This window comes from Gastrolobium bilobum, unplaced genomic scaffold (genome assembly GCF_033153095.1).
Source record: "Gastrolobium bilobum isolate Gb01-03AN ecotype WA unplaced genomic scaffold, APGP_CSIRO_Gbil_v1 utg45536, whole genome shotgun sequence".
In the NCBI taxonomy this organism is placed as follows: domain Eukaryota; kingdom Viridiplantae; phylum Streptophyta; class Magnoliopsida; order Fabales; family Fabaceae; genus Gastrolobium; species Gastrolobium bilobum.
The window spans coordinates 127,980-142,870 of record NW_026896177.1 but is presented as its reverse complement, the minus strand read 5'-3'; the positions used below and the strand labels follow the sequence as shown (position 1 = coordinate 142,870).

The window sequence follows — 14,891 nt, the reverse complement described above, 5'->3', positions numbered from 1 at the left end:
TCCGCTCAGCCAATCCATTCAGCTGAGGTGTCTTGGGGGGCGTCTTCTCTAGTCGAATCCCGGCCGCTCTGCAGTATGCATCAAATGGGCCGCAATACTCACCACCATTATCAGATCGGACCACCTTCAATTTCTTGCCAGTCTCCCTTTCAACCATAGCATGGAATTCTTTAAATGATTGGAGTACCTGGTCTTTAGTCTTCAACAAATATACCCACACTTTGCGGGAATGGTCATCAATAAATGAAACAAAGTACTGAGCTCCTCCAAGAGATTTCTCCGACATAGAGCAAACATCAGTATGGACGAGGTCAAGAATATACCTGCGTCGTCTTGGTTGATCCGGTCTCACAAAAGAAACCCGGTGCTGCTTTCCAGCTAGGCAGTGCGTGCAACTCTCCAACGCTTGGCCTTTCAACCCAGTCAGTAATCCTTTCTTGTTCAGGATCTGGAGCCCTTTCTCGCTTATGTGGCCGAGGCGCTTGTGCCATAGCTCCAAGCTAGGTTCATCTCGAATAGAATTGGCTTCTCCGCCATTGATCTTTCCTTGCATCACGTACAAGGAGCCTTCCTTCTTACCTCGGGCCACGACCAAGTTTCCCTTGGCCAGCTTCCATCTCACACTACCGAAGTAGTTCACTAACCCGACATCATCAAGTTTGCCTACCGAGATTAGGTTCAAATGCATGTCAGGAACATGCCTCACATCCTTCAACACAAGTCGGCATCCGACATCTGTGGTCAGAGTTACATCACCGACACCAACAATCTTGCTGGTCACCTGATTTCCCATCTTCACGACTCCAAAGTCACCACCTCGATAAGAGGAGAAAAAACCTTTGAGTGGAGTAACGTGGAAGGAGGCACCAGATTCAACAATCCAGGTGCAGTCATCATATGCAACATTCAAATAATTATCTTCACCAAGGAGGAATATCTCAGCATCAGGGTTTGCAGCCACCGCAGTGGTGCTCTTGTCTTCCCTCTTCTTGGGAATAATCTGATCCGGCTTCACAGAGCCGTTCTTCTCATCATTTTGTAGGGTCCAGCAGTCTGGCTTCTTATGGCCTGTCTTTCCACAGTAAAAGCACTTCAACTCATATTTCGGCTTTGACCGACCTCTGGACTTGTCTCGTCTGTCACGACCTCTACCTCGGCTTTTGCTTCTACCGCGGGAGTCGGATTTCCCTTTGTTCTCAGCAACGTTGGCCTCAGACGTACTCGAAGTACCTCGTTCTCTTCTCCTGGATTCTTCGCCAAGGAGGTTGTCTGTCACGACATCCATCTTCAATTTTCCATCTGGGGTCGAGTTATTCAGGGTCACCACCAGAGTATCCCAGCTTTCTGGCAGCGAGCTCAACAGCAGCAATGCCTGCAGTTCTTCATCAATTTTCATATCAGCCTTTGACAGCTGATTCACAATACCTTTGTATGTATTCAGGTGTTCAATCATGCTCATACCGTCCTTGTATTCAAGCTTAACAAGTCGGCGAACCAGGTGTGCTTTGTTCCTGGGAGTCTTCTTCTGAATCATGGACTCTAATTTCGTCCACAACTCATACGCGTTCGTGAATTCGGACACGTGCTCAAAGAGGCTTTTATCAATATATTTCCTGATCGTGGCTACCGCCTTCCGACTCAGGATCTCCCACTCCTTATCTGTCTTGCCTGCTGGTCTCTCATCTAGGATAATGGGCTCAAGCAAATCTTTGCAGTAGAGATGATCTTCCATCATCGGTCTCCAATATGTGAAATTATCTGCGGTCAACTTGAACATATATCCATCATGAGTTATGCCACTGGTCTCCATCTCGTCTCCCTCAGAACCCGTCGAACTCGGGCTCTGATACCACTGTTGGGAAAACTCGGTTCCCTCAAGCTCGGCTCAGGGGCCTTTGTGCGGAAGTCAATCAACAAGATCCTGATCTCGGATCTCGGCAATACCTCAGCCTGAACTTCATCACCAGGTCAGGCAGCGCAGCGGAAAAATCAAAACGAAAACAGGAGAGAGAAGAAGAACACAACCAGATTTAACGTGGGAAAACCTTCTTGAATGAAGAAGTAAAAACCCACGGGACCTAGTCCAGATCAGAAATCCACTATGGAAATAATGGTTACAAAGAATCAAATACACCAATGTTGTGGTTAACTCAACCTCTCCAACAATGGTGATAATCAAACTACCCTAAAGATGTTTCACTCAAACTCTCTCTAGAGATCTCTCAAATGCAAAGCATAAAGCTTTTGCTCAAACAATCAAATAATTCTGTCAAATTTGTTCTCTCAAATCTGACCTCTCAAAAATCTGCCCTCTCAGATCTCACCTTGCCTCCACCCACAACAATGAGTATATATAGAGGAGGTGGAAATTAGGGTTAGGGATTTTAGAAAACCCCTCAAACGGGCTTGGGCTTAGCATTGAAGGAGGAAGCCCAACATTTAAAGGGAGCAGCTGAATGAATGGAAGAGAGAGAAAGTCCATAGAACACACAAATATTAGAAAGGAGGGAAAGAAAAGAAGGAAGTAGAAGCAAGAAAACAAAATGACATTGCATAAAATGCACATACAGTGGTAGTGTTTTTATGCGCCTTCGTGTGTCAATATATGAAGCGCGCTTGGATTCCACGTGCATCTTAACGTGCACCACTATCCTTCTAGCATTATATTGGTAAATTGTTTATCAAAAGAATTAAATTGATATATTGTTTAATATTTTGCTTTATAGGGATGAAAATGTCCCTTTATTCCTTCATAGACACTCATGATTTTAGCATATGAAACTTATATATATGAAAATATAACCAATAACTGTTATAGACACATAACACACTTGTAGAGTTGCATATTTTGATTAATAAATTAAGTGATTACTAAATTAGTCTATAAATAAAAAGTTCTAGTGACAATGCAATGAGCTGTAAATATCATACAATCCTCGCCCTATAAAGAAATGAGATATCAAAGTCTACTTTTGGACTTTTTCATAGTTTTTTTAGATATTTTTTCTCATTTTTCTATAATCTAGCACTTGGGTTGTAACCATTAGCTTAATTTGTAGTTTGAAATCGGTGGTTAATAATTTCATCAACAACTCAAAATACAATTGTATTTGAAGCCATCAAATTCATGTTGATTTCAATACTTACTATACTTCATTGTCCATATTTGTATGTTTACCATTTCACTTGATATAGTTTATGAATTATAAAAGTTTATGCACTATAATTGAGTTATTCTAACAATTATTTATGAAGTCAAATGTCATTGGAAATATTGAGGTTGTTTATGCATGACTATGTGCTTAAGGATCGACAAAAACTATCATAAATATGGAGAGATAGATCTAAATCTCCATTAAAAAAAAATTCTAGAATTTGTAAGGCCATGAATTATTACATGTAATTAATTTTGAAACTTAAAATTTAAACCCAAAACTGATTTTTCTCTTAAAATATCTAGTTACATTTCGAATCGTTGAGAAGGTGGAGGTTAGCATCTCTTTCCATTAAGTTATGAAGTATGATCTATGTAACAGGGGTCCAAATGGAGCAAAAATATTGAGAATTATATCTCTAAAGGAGGATCTAAGTGTGCTAAAGCTCATGAGGTAATTGTGCAAAGGAGGAACAAATGTATTTGGGCAGAGATATAATATCCAATTCAGTGGAGGAGACGAAGGTCCTGTACTCATGGTGATGAGCTAATTTATAGGAAGGAGAACGTTCTCTTGCGGTTAACGGTCTGCTGCCAAACTGTTATGCCCATATAGTTCCACGGGGGAGAATATTTTTAGTGCTATGGATACACCGAGTTTTTGGTACATCTTTTATTCACAATGTGATATATATTTTATTTTTGTCAAATTATTAATAAATAATTTATTTTAAATTCAGGTGAAAGAACAATGTAATAAAAGTAAGATACATATCACGTTATGAATTAAAAATGCACCAAAAATTTAATACATTCATTGCACTAAAGAAATTTTCCTCCTGTGGTGCATGAGTCAGCATACCCTCACGAGAGTGTGAGGCATGTATGCACTGGGGTTAGGTGTAATCGTGTAAAAGAGAATTTTTTTGGTAGTGAAAATATAGAGACTCGTACAGGATGAGAGTGACCCCATGATGAATCTAGTAGATCGGTCCAAAACATTTTCAATAACTAATTTAGTTAATATAGAGTTCGAGATTAATTATATTTTAATTGAATTACACTTCTAAATAGATTATTTTAACAACATTTGAATTTTTTGACTTTCCAAAGAAGCCTCATTCTCAAACTATAATTTGTGAATAAGATTCTGGTTAATTATATTTTTCAACCAATTGAGTTACATTTCATTTTTAATTTTTTTATTATATATATGTTGTTTTATATCTTACTTATTTGACTTTTAGGTTTCACTAAAATATTCAAATGCAACAACTGCATTTAGATGCACAAAAGACTTAAATATTTATATAACTTATCTGTATATGAAAAATAAGGAGTCAAATAATAAAGGAGATTTTTGTAATGCGACCTTTAAAAATAAAATAAAAATTGACTAGAATATTTCACAGAGAACTTCATTTATTTAACATGACAATTTATTAACCTCGAGTGCAATTTATGTGACAAAAGAACAAAATTTCTTTCAAATTTAGAACGATGGATGTGCAAAGTAGGAAATTGATATTTTCTATAAACTCTCTTCAAATTTTACCTCTCTAATATTATTGAATTCCATTGGATGAAAATGCACATTTTTATTGAAAGAAGTGGACCACACCCTTAAATGATCCCAGGGTTCTTTAAACGTTGTTGACCTAATATTGTATTCTTTATATAATGAAATAACTCTAATTTGGACCTCACCAATCTCAAGTATATGGGCCTAGTTACCTTAAACCAAGTACTCTCTGGCCAACCAAATCACAATGTGCATGAGCCAAACCAACCCTAGATTTCACAACATCAAACTCCACCCACATGTTCTGTTGTTGGTAATGACCAATGATGAAGGCTTCAACACCCAGTAGATCCGAGTTCCCAAATGTGAAGCAATAAACCGAATCATTCCCTCGGATCTGACCCGGTACCCGATATAAAAGCTGTTCACCCGAAACTCTCATCTCGGCCCCTTCAAAAACTAAACTAACACTTGGTAACTCGGGTAATTTTGATTGGTTCATGGGTACCCGGTAACAAAGATCTATTGCTATTTGAAACACAAAATTCGGATCATCCAATACCCGTAGGGTATTATTTGTTTGACTCAAAAACTCACCTCTCAATGCACTATAAACCGGGCCAAGTAAGAACGTGAATTGGGTACCTAAATCGAACATGGTCTGACCCGACCCGGTATGATCCGGAACAAATATGGTACCCGATATATTAAGTAACTTATTTGAAACCTTGATTCCCTTGAGCCGAACCGTGTATGCTGCCCGGTCGAAGTAGGGTAAGGGTGTAGAGATTTGAACCAATGGTGTGTAGTTCAATGACCCGACCCATGAGAAATTGGACCCTCCGAGAATTAGAATGCCCGAGAAATCTGAACCCGATATACAGTACGAGAATTTGGGTATCTTTAGCTGGGAAATTAAAGACAGTGACCCGAGATTCATACCCATTAACCCGGTTGTGTTGGTGTCTTCATCGGAGTTGCTGCTATAGCTCGAGTTCATGCACCCGAATACAATTCCCGGGTTATCGGATCCCCCGAACCCGAATGTGTCAGAAGCGAGCTCCCCTTCAGAGGAAGAAGAATCAGCGTACGAGAGAGTGGCATGGCATAGGTTGTTGGAGTCACAGGAAGCGGGAATGGGGAAATCCCGGGTCCGGATCGTGCAGGTGGGTGAGGAGCAAGAGATGGGTGAGAAGGTGGAAGATCGGGTCGGGTTAAAAAACGGGTCGGGTAAGACCCGGCTGATAGGGGCGGTGGTGGAATTGGTGGTGGTGGTGGTGTTGTTGCAGTGAAGCCATGAAAGCTCGCTTCCTGTGTCAATGACCATGGACACGTTCTGTGGAGGTTTGCCAACTGTGATGGAGACAGTGAGGCTTACATTGTGGTGAAACCGAAGCTTATTGGGTGGTCTTGGGAGATACCCAGATGGAATAACTTGTGATTTGAGTGGTAAAGCTAGCATCTTGGCCTCAGAGTAGTAATGATTGATCTGGTTGATGTCAAGGGTAGTTTGTAGAATGAGCAAAATGAGAAGTTTGAGATATGGGTTTGTGGAAATGGTGTGGTTTGTGTACGAGGTTTGAGGTCTCATCATGGTTTTTTGAATGTTGCAAAGTTTATAAAAAACTGTTTTTTATGTTTTTGGTTTGGGAGAGGCTAAATAGAGGGTTATGGGGTTTGCCTTTTTTCACAAGATACATTTTGTGTAATTATGTGGAAAGTATAGTAAATTTTGGGGACAAGGAAAAGTAGGAAATTCCTTGTGTTATAGGTAAGAGACTCTCTCTTCCTCTGCTCAAGTAAAAGATCTGAGAAAGGGTTGAGATGAGATCTACCACAACACTCTGCATGGACCTTGTACCATAGTACTTAACTAACATTTGTTTTCTGTTTGGTAAGTGTATGTCAGGGCGTATCTATGTATATATATATTAGATTTGAATTCATTCTTCTGATATATGTTTTTATTCTTTGTTGGACTCTGTTTCAAGAAGTGATTCGAGTTTGCTTTTTCTCTTTCTTTATAATAATTAGCTGTTGTTGACATGGCTTAAATGGTATACATGTTAGGTTGTCTATAGAAAGGGGAATAGGGAGTTCAGTTCATGTCATATGTGGGAGCAAAATTGTCTACTTATTATGAACTTGTGGAAGGCTATGGAACAAGTTTATTTAGGTGAAATTAATGATGAATCAGATCCGCTAAACACTTCCTTGTAGATGAGATCATGGCCCTATAAATTTAACTACAAGCTTTAAGCCTTTAACCCCACCATATGGTAGTTAAACTGTCAAATAATTGAGATTGGCTTCTTTTCTATTTTGGAAACCTAAAAATTAAGGTTCTTTTCTCTATGTTAATGCTATCACAGAATGTTCCACCTTGCCTAATCAAGCAGCCTAGCTCAAAAGGAATTTTTTCTATCTTTGTTTTTGATGAAGCTGCCTAATCAAGCAGCCTAGCTCAAAAGGAATTTTTTTCTATCTTTGTTTTTGATGAAGCAAGTTAAGCAGAAAAGTTATTAGATGTCTAATTGTATGAAAATAACAAGGGCTAGATAGAGTTTTCTAGCAAATATTGAAGGTAAATCTTGTCAAGAGAATGCTTTGGTCAATTTAAATAAATGGATTGCATGGTTTTATGTAGAAAATTGGTAGAAATAAGTAAAGAAATTAATCAAATCATCCAAAATTCAATTAGAAAATTATATTTAATCAATTGGTCCTAGTTTAAGAGTCCATTGATTTGACAAATAACATCTTATGAAGTTACAATACAGTACTTATATGAACATCATAATGCATAGTGCCCGGTTGCAAAATTTCTGATTTGCTTACTCTATTAGGGAATAATTGCAAAAGAACTTGTGTTGTGTCAAAGGCATGGCTTCATAAGCAGTTTTTCTTGGTTGTTGCAGATGCCAAGAAATTATCTCAAGGCAAAGCACGTGATGCTTTGCTTGATCAGGATATGTATGGATGTTTAAGAAATTGTTCTTCTCGTTTGCTTCTTAAAATAAAATGTATACTCCTGTAAGATATGCTTGAGTTTGAATACAAATGTGTTGTCTATTTCATTTTCAGTACAAGTTCAGCTTATCTCACTTTCAGCTCTATTAAATATTATTCTTATGATGTGGTCCTTTATACACGAAAGTTCTACAATGAGGCTTTGTATTGAACCTACTAATTCTTAGGAAAGAAGCATCCATACAGTATGGATTTTTTTTTTCTTAGATGTTTTACACTAAACTTTTAGATATACTTGTTAAATATTTGTTAATGAATACATTCAGGGAGACATTTCGATTTTAATTATAGTGTTTTCATTATAGTGCTCAATCTCCGAATGCATCAAACAAAACTCTACTTAGCAGACTCTTCATCAAACCGATTCAAACCGCGGTGATCGAATCGAAAAATCGATAATCGAATAAATCGAAAATCGAAAAATTGAAAATTAAAAAAAAAAATCGCAAATTTTAATTGGATTGGATTGATTTTCGGATTGGTTGATGAAAACCGATCCAATCCAAACTGATTTAATATATTAATTCTCTTCTACCTACTTAGGTTTTTCCGTGATCATAGCCTAAAAATTTCTAAACCCAAGATCCATTAACCCATCAACTAAACCCAAGGAAAAATCTAGTCACATTTCATCAACAAAATTTCATCTGTGTAGAGCTTCATATCCCATTGCTCAAAAAACAAAACTGTATTATCTTTTACTAAAGCTTTTGTATTTCAAAAAAAAAATTACAAAGTCAATATATACAAAAGATATTATTTGCACAATAATCATGAAATAAATTTTAAGATTTTCAAAAAATTAAAAATTGATCCAATCCAAAACTGAAAAAAATTGGATCAGATCGAATCGGATTTGAAAAAAATACAAACCAAATAGATGATTTCATGATGAAACCAAAATGAGCGCTAAGATAGGATGTAGCACTAAGCTACAATAAGTCTAAACCCTGAACAAATTTGAGGGACAAGAATGACATACTAGCAACATTGAACTAGGTACGAAGTAGTCAATCAGATGATCACGTGGCCCCTATTGGATTCCTCTTTCCCATTTGTCGGTGATGCCAACTAATGTTTAATGCTGCAGCACATGTTGTGTTGTATTGCTTTAGGACACAGCCTCATGGTTCAGGGACCAATCCATTTTCAAAATAAGTTCCAATTCCATCTTATTATTTGTCTGTCACAGCATTTGGCTTAAGGTCATTTTTTCTTGCCTCATTTCAGAAATGGTAACCAAATTTTACTTCCACATTTCAAGTTGATAAAAATATCTAGTTATTTACAATTATTAAAAGGGAAAAAAAGTATCATTTAAAAGGACATAAGTTGTGTCATTTTAGATGATTTATACAAAGTATAACCGGTCATACTTTGTGTAAATTTGAAAAGTTACTTTTTTTCTCTCTCCTCAGTCACATCGCTGACGTGTAAATTGAAAAAAAAGTAACTTTTCAGAATTACACAGAGTATGACCAGTCATACTCTGTGTAAGTCACTAAAAGAACAAAACTTGTGTCCTTTAAATGACATACACTAAACTCTTATTAAAAAGCCAAAAATTGACCAAAAAATTATAATAATAGAGCATGAAAAAGTAAGTTTCACATTATAAAAAATGGGGTACTTAAGACCTTAAATTTTTTTATGATTTATTATTGAAGTGAGACTTGTTACCATGATCTTACCACAAAACATATTTTGTCTTGGACCTAAGTCCATAGGTAATTTACTATAAATATTGCACCAGCAAGTTTCTTCTTTGTTGGTTCATCTCATGTGATTTTAACAGTTAATATTACGCTGTACATCAGAAATTTAATAAAACTTGTAGAACTAACTTAGACAAAACTGTATACAAAGCAGAGAACTAGATTGGTAGAAGCTTCTGCTATTGATATTAATTTTCATCAGAAATAGAGTACAATTCGTAGACATATTACAAACAAACAGGTATAGTTCATCTCAACTCAGTACAACCAATTACTAAAAACATGGGTCATAATCCTTTTCTTATGCTTACACATCCACTATAGTTGGTTCAAACCAGAAAATATAAACACAACTAAAAATCCAGACTTGTAAATATCTACAGAAGTATAAATATGTAACACAAACCCAGAAAATGAGAGAGTTTTAGATGGAAAAGATCATTGTAACAATCTAGAAAAGTCTAAATATATGACACAAACCAAGAAAATTAGAATTTTAGATGAAAAAGACCATTGTATCAGTCAGTCCCCATCGCCAAATATTCTTGCAACAGCTGAATGTGTTCCAACAAAAGCACATACCGCCCCCACAATAATAATCAAAACGCAACTTGTTATCTGAAAATCAAAATTTAAGTAACATACCATAAAATTAGTCTTAGAATATTAAAATGTTTATGAATGATTTGAAAGGAGAGTTAACTTTCTACCTGCACTTTTGATAATCTGCCACTATGTAGCTTGAGATAACATGCACAAGGATAAATAAGTGCCTATCATTGTATCAAAAAATAAAACAAAAAAATAAGTGCCTATCACGAAACATGACAAATGTCAATGTCAACATTGTGTTTATCCCAAACTAGTTGTGTCGCGAAAACATGACAAACAAATACGTTCAGTCGATGTTCTTTAAAAGGACACAAGTTGTGTCCTTTTAGTGATTTAACAAAATATGACCAGTAAGATTTTCTGTAAATCTGAAAAGCTTTTTTTTTTTACTTTACATGTTAACGATGTGATTGGGGAGAGAGAATTTTTTTTTTTTTTTTCAGATTTACACAGTTTTACTGATCAGACTTTGTGTAAATCACCTAAAAGGACACAAGCTTGTATCCTTTAAAAGGATACTTCTTTTTCCCAAACAAGAGTGAACACGAACAGAGTACTTACAATTAACATTGACATAAAAGAACCAATTAGTGCCATCAAAGAACCTGCAGTAAATTTGAAAGAACAGATCATCAAACAACACAAATTAGTGCTCTATAATGTTACTTGAATGGTTTCATTTTTTACATGAACCTCCCCTTTCCTTAGCCCCCAATATTGTGTATCTTGGAATGAAAGTGTCCCTCCAAAAGCCACAAAAAGAAGAAACAAATACAGAAAAGCCATGCAAAAAGGTAGTAGTAGTAGTAGTATGTAAATACTTACCAAAATATGGAACAAAGAGTGCTACAACTAAACTTGAAATCACTAAAACTGTTCTGACAAGAACAGAAGTAGCATGACTTCTTAGTCTAGGAGAAGGGGCGAGTTCCTCTATGCTCAATGCAATAGGCAATAATGTTAAGGCATATTTTGCCAGTGGAGTCACAACCTATAAAACAAATAAATTTGTTAAAAAAAATGTCATTAAGCAAACATAAATTAATTTTAGAGTGGAACTGAAAGCGTTCTTTTATTGAACCTAGGAACCTAACTACCTTCAATCATTTGCTATTTTCTAAAAGACAACAAAGAAGATTAATTTTTCTTTCTTACAGTTGTCCAGGTAGCGATTTTGGATGCATATAATTCCTTTGGCATGTTTAAGGGAAACTGAGATTCAACTGAGTCACCAAACGTTAAATAGCCAATTGTTCCTACACTCATGTACATAACAAGACAAAAGGCAAAGCTGCAGAAGGGAAAAAAAAAATTAACAATTCTCTCAACCAAAACTACTATAATATTTGATTGTAAATCAAAAACAAAATATACCAATTTGAATAATGGTGGGGTTTCTGCTTACCTGGCATACAGAACTGATGGGAATTTTGATGGTTCCTTCATGGAAGAGTAGACGTTTGGAAAAACTGCATGGCCAGCAAAGCCAAAAGCATAGAGACCAATTGAGACAGATATGTTTTCCATGTCTAAAACTTTTCCTCCTGGCTTAAATCCAACTTGTTGTATCTCCCCAACCCAAAACAAGCAAAATGCAATAAGTATTGTTGCAAATATTCCTCCAGCTGAGCACAAAGGTAACTATTGTTAATTAGCAGCTAAAATTGAAAGATAGAAATTGTAAAATAGGGAAAAAGAAGTATCATTTTAAAGGACATACTTTGTGTCCTTTTAGGTGATTTACACAAAGTATGACCGGTCATACTTTGTGTAAATATGAAAAGTTGCTTTTTTTCTCTCTCTCCCCAGTCACATCGCTGACGTGTAAAGTGAAAAAAAGTAACTTTTCAGATTTATATAAAATATGACCAGTCATACTTTATGTAAGTCGCTAAAAAGACACAACTTGTGTCCTTTTTTAAATGACACACACTAAACCCTTGTAAAATAACATATAATGGTGATCAATAAACCTGAAATATAAGAAAGCAGGCTTAGATTTTTCAGCCAAACTGTTGGTAGAACAAGAACAGCTGCTGTGATTGCAAAAGTTTGATGAGTTCCAAAATCAGTCCCAGCAAATCTCATGTGGGTGTTAGGAAACAATGACGAGAGGTTATCACTGATTAGTATTATATACTCAACACAAGCAGCCTACACATTATAAGAGCTATTCACCTTTCAGTACATATGGGAATCAATAGAACCAAAGAATATAAACAATTTCAAATAGATCAAATTCTTGCACTTACAAACAGTTCCATGTACAAAATGATCTGCATTTGGACACAATGATAGTTGTTAGTTTTCCCTCTATATTCATGCATGCACACACAACAATTATTGTATATGCCTATTGAAATCATTATTTGATACTCACCGCAATCCCTAGGCGACCAGCAAATCCAAAAGCAGCTTGGCCAATATCTGGATAGGTTTTGAGTCCAGGGTGGCTTTCTAAACATCTCTTCAATAAAATTCCAGTATAACAGCAAATGATAGAAAACAGTAGAAGTAATATAAGGCTTAACCACCCTCCTTCTTTTACTGCATATGGAATGGTAACAATTCCTATCCCACATAATATATTGGTTCCTACATAGAAAACAAGATTTATATAAAAAATTTAGCGTGTATTGTGTAAGATATATATTAGTGATTATATGGAGATGAAAATTTGTAGAATGAAGATTATATTCACCATTTAATACTGATTGTGCAAATGAACATTGCTGCTGTGGTGGTGGCAATTCACTAGCAGAAAATTTTGTACAGCTAGATACAAGTGATGGCACGTGTGTTGAGGTTGGTTCCTCTTGTTTGGATGAACTTGTCTCGGAAACAAGAGGTATAATCAATGAAGAATCATCTTGATATTCCTGAGGTCGCTGGAATGCTGTAGAGAGAGAGCTACTTCTCCCTTTTGAACCAATTCTCCTTAGGAAAGTAATTCCGGGTGGTGTTACACTAGTTAACATGTCCATAGATTGCCTGCACATAATGAAAAAAGAAAAAGAAAAAGGATTTAGTATATTGTTGCTTATAAACAATCTGTTTCTTTCAATTTCAATCACATTAATTACTTACTTGTTCTGTTCTGTTTAGAATTTTGTTACAGCACTTTTCCGGAACAGTGAGCAAAATGTCATTGTTCACCAAGTTTTTTACCTAAATGCCATGCGAACAGTGTTATTTCCCAATCTGCCACGGGGCAAGTTCGCTACCCAGTGTAGCGAACTCGGTTTGCTGACGTGTCATGTTTTTAGTGGACACCAAATTCGCTACACGGGGTAACCAAGTTCGCTACCCAATGTAGCGACCTTCATACTTTTTTTTTTTTTTTTTTTAACTTGGTACTTGTTATCCACTAGAAACGTGACACGTCAGCAAACCGAGTTCGCTACACCGGGTAGCGAACTTGCCCCCGTGGCAGATTGGAAAATAACACTGTTCGCGTGGCATTTAGGTAAAAAACTTGGTGAACAGTAGCATTTTGGTTGGTGTTCCCACTTTTCCGGTGTATAGAAACAAAAAAATTTTGTATTTAAATTGTAGCGAATCCATAACCATTTTTTAATGAGTACCAACTTACTCCCCTAACTGTAGTTTTATATTAATACTTACCAAAGTGCATGAAAATTCATGTCATATATATCATTATGAAACAGTGAACTTCTATGTGTGTATGATCATGCATTAAAATCTGTTCAAATGCATACTCATATTCAGATTTATTTTCCTACGAATTCTCAATTGCTGGCGACCATAACCATGCATGAATTACACAAAAAGTAGAAGCTCTAAGACCAACACGTTTTTATGTTAATATGGGCAGTGATTTGTTTCTGAAACTGACAAATAGACCAATGCAAATCAAAGGCCAAAAGTCAAAAAAAAAACAAAAGGCAAATTATAATAGATGAAAAACAGAAAGTGGAAGTGATGACATATATAAGTTCTCCCAAAAAAACAAAACAAAAACTCAAACAACAAAGATTATAAACAAATGAAGGGTGATTTTACCAATAACTTTGTGGCCATGTGGGACTAATGGCAGCCTCGTTGGACAAATTTCGTGAAGGAGGTGAGTTATCTGACTCGGTATCATCATCATCCAAAGTTTCAAACACCCTATCTGCCTGGTTTTCTTCATCATCAGTTTGAAAATCATCCTCCCGATCAGGACCCAGATCCTCATCTAGCTTCATCTTCTCCTCTCTGCATGGCAAAGCCACACACCCTTTTGAGAGGTTGTAGGGTTATATATTTTCCTTTGCTCTTAACGTATATTAAAAGCATAAAGAGAAAAAGAAAACAATAATATTATGATTCTCTTGGAACTGAATTCTAAGAAAAAACACGAATGATGAGGTTGCTTTGTACAACGTTGTTTGCGTTCAGGATTTTTAGTTACATGATGGATGTGACAGCTTGTAATATTAATTATAGGAAACTATATGTGACAGACAGTTGAGGTGTCCAAATTTAACGTTTTTGTTTTTGTAAGAATTATGATTGAATAAATAAACTCATAAAGGAGCAATTAAGAATTTGTTATGCATGAGTTTGGAGCCGCTCTTAATTACTTTCTTGTTAATCAAAGAACAAGGAATACTGACCCATTTGCCACTAAAAAAAAAAAAAAAAAAAAAAAAAAGTAAATATCATTTTTGGTCCTCATCAAATTTCACGATGCTCACTTTAGTCCCTAGCAAATAAAAAGGTCCATCGTGGTCCTTAAGAAATTCAAAATGGACACATTTTAGTCTTTCTAGGGACTAATATGGGTCTTTTTTAAATTTGTGAGGGACCACGATTTCAACTAAATTGGTCCATTTTGAATTTCTTAGGGACCACG

General features: G+C 36.0%; 2 protein-coding genes across 2 annotated transcripts; both read right to left on the bottom strand.

The window, feature by feature from the left end:
• Positions 1-4,884: 4,884 nt before the first annotated feature.
• LOC133298121 (aspartic proteinase PCS1-like) lies at positions 4,885-6,267 on the bottom strand. Its single transcript, XM_061497358.1, has one exon. The coding sequence runs from the start codon at positions 6,265-6,267 to the stop codon at positions 4,885-4,887; it is 1,383 nt and encodes a 460-aa protein (XP_061353342.1).
• A 3,676-nt stretch (positions 6,268-9,943) lies between these two features.
• LOC133298113 (amino acid transporter AVT1D) lies at positions 9,944-14,241 on the bottom strand. The gene is made up of 11 exons (XM_061497347.1): positions 14,057-14,241; positions 12,735-13,024; positions 12,414-12,628; positions 12,286-12,309; positions 12,007-12,187; positions 11,439-11,658; positions 11,189-11,324; positions 10,859-11,024; positions 10,595-10,638; positions 10,132-10,194; positions 9,944-10,039 (listed from the first exon to the last, which is right to left on the bottom strand). Exons 1-11 carry the CDS (start codon positions 14,239-14,241, stop codon positions 9,944-9,946), a joined length of 1,620 nt encoding a protein of 539 aa, XP_061353331.1.
• Between the last annotated feature and the right edge of the window lie 650 nt (positions 14,242-14,891).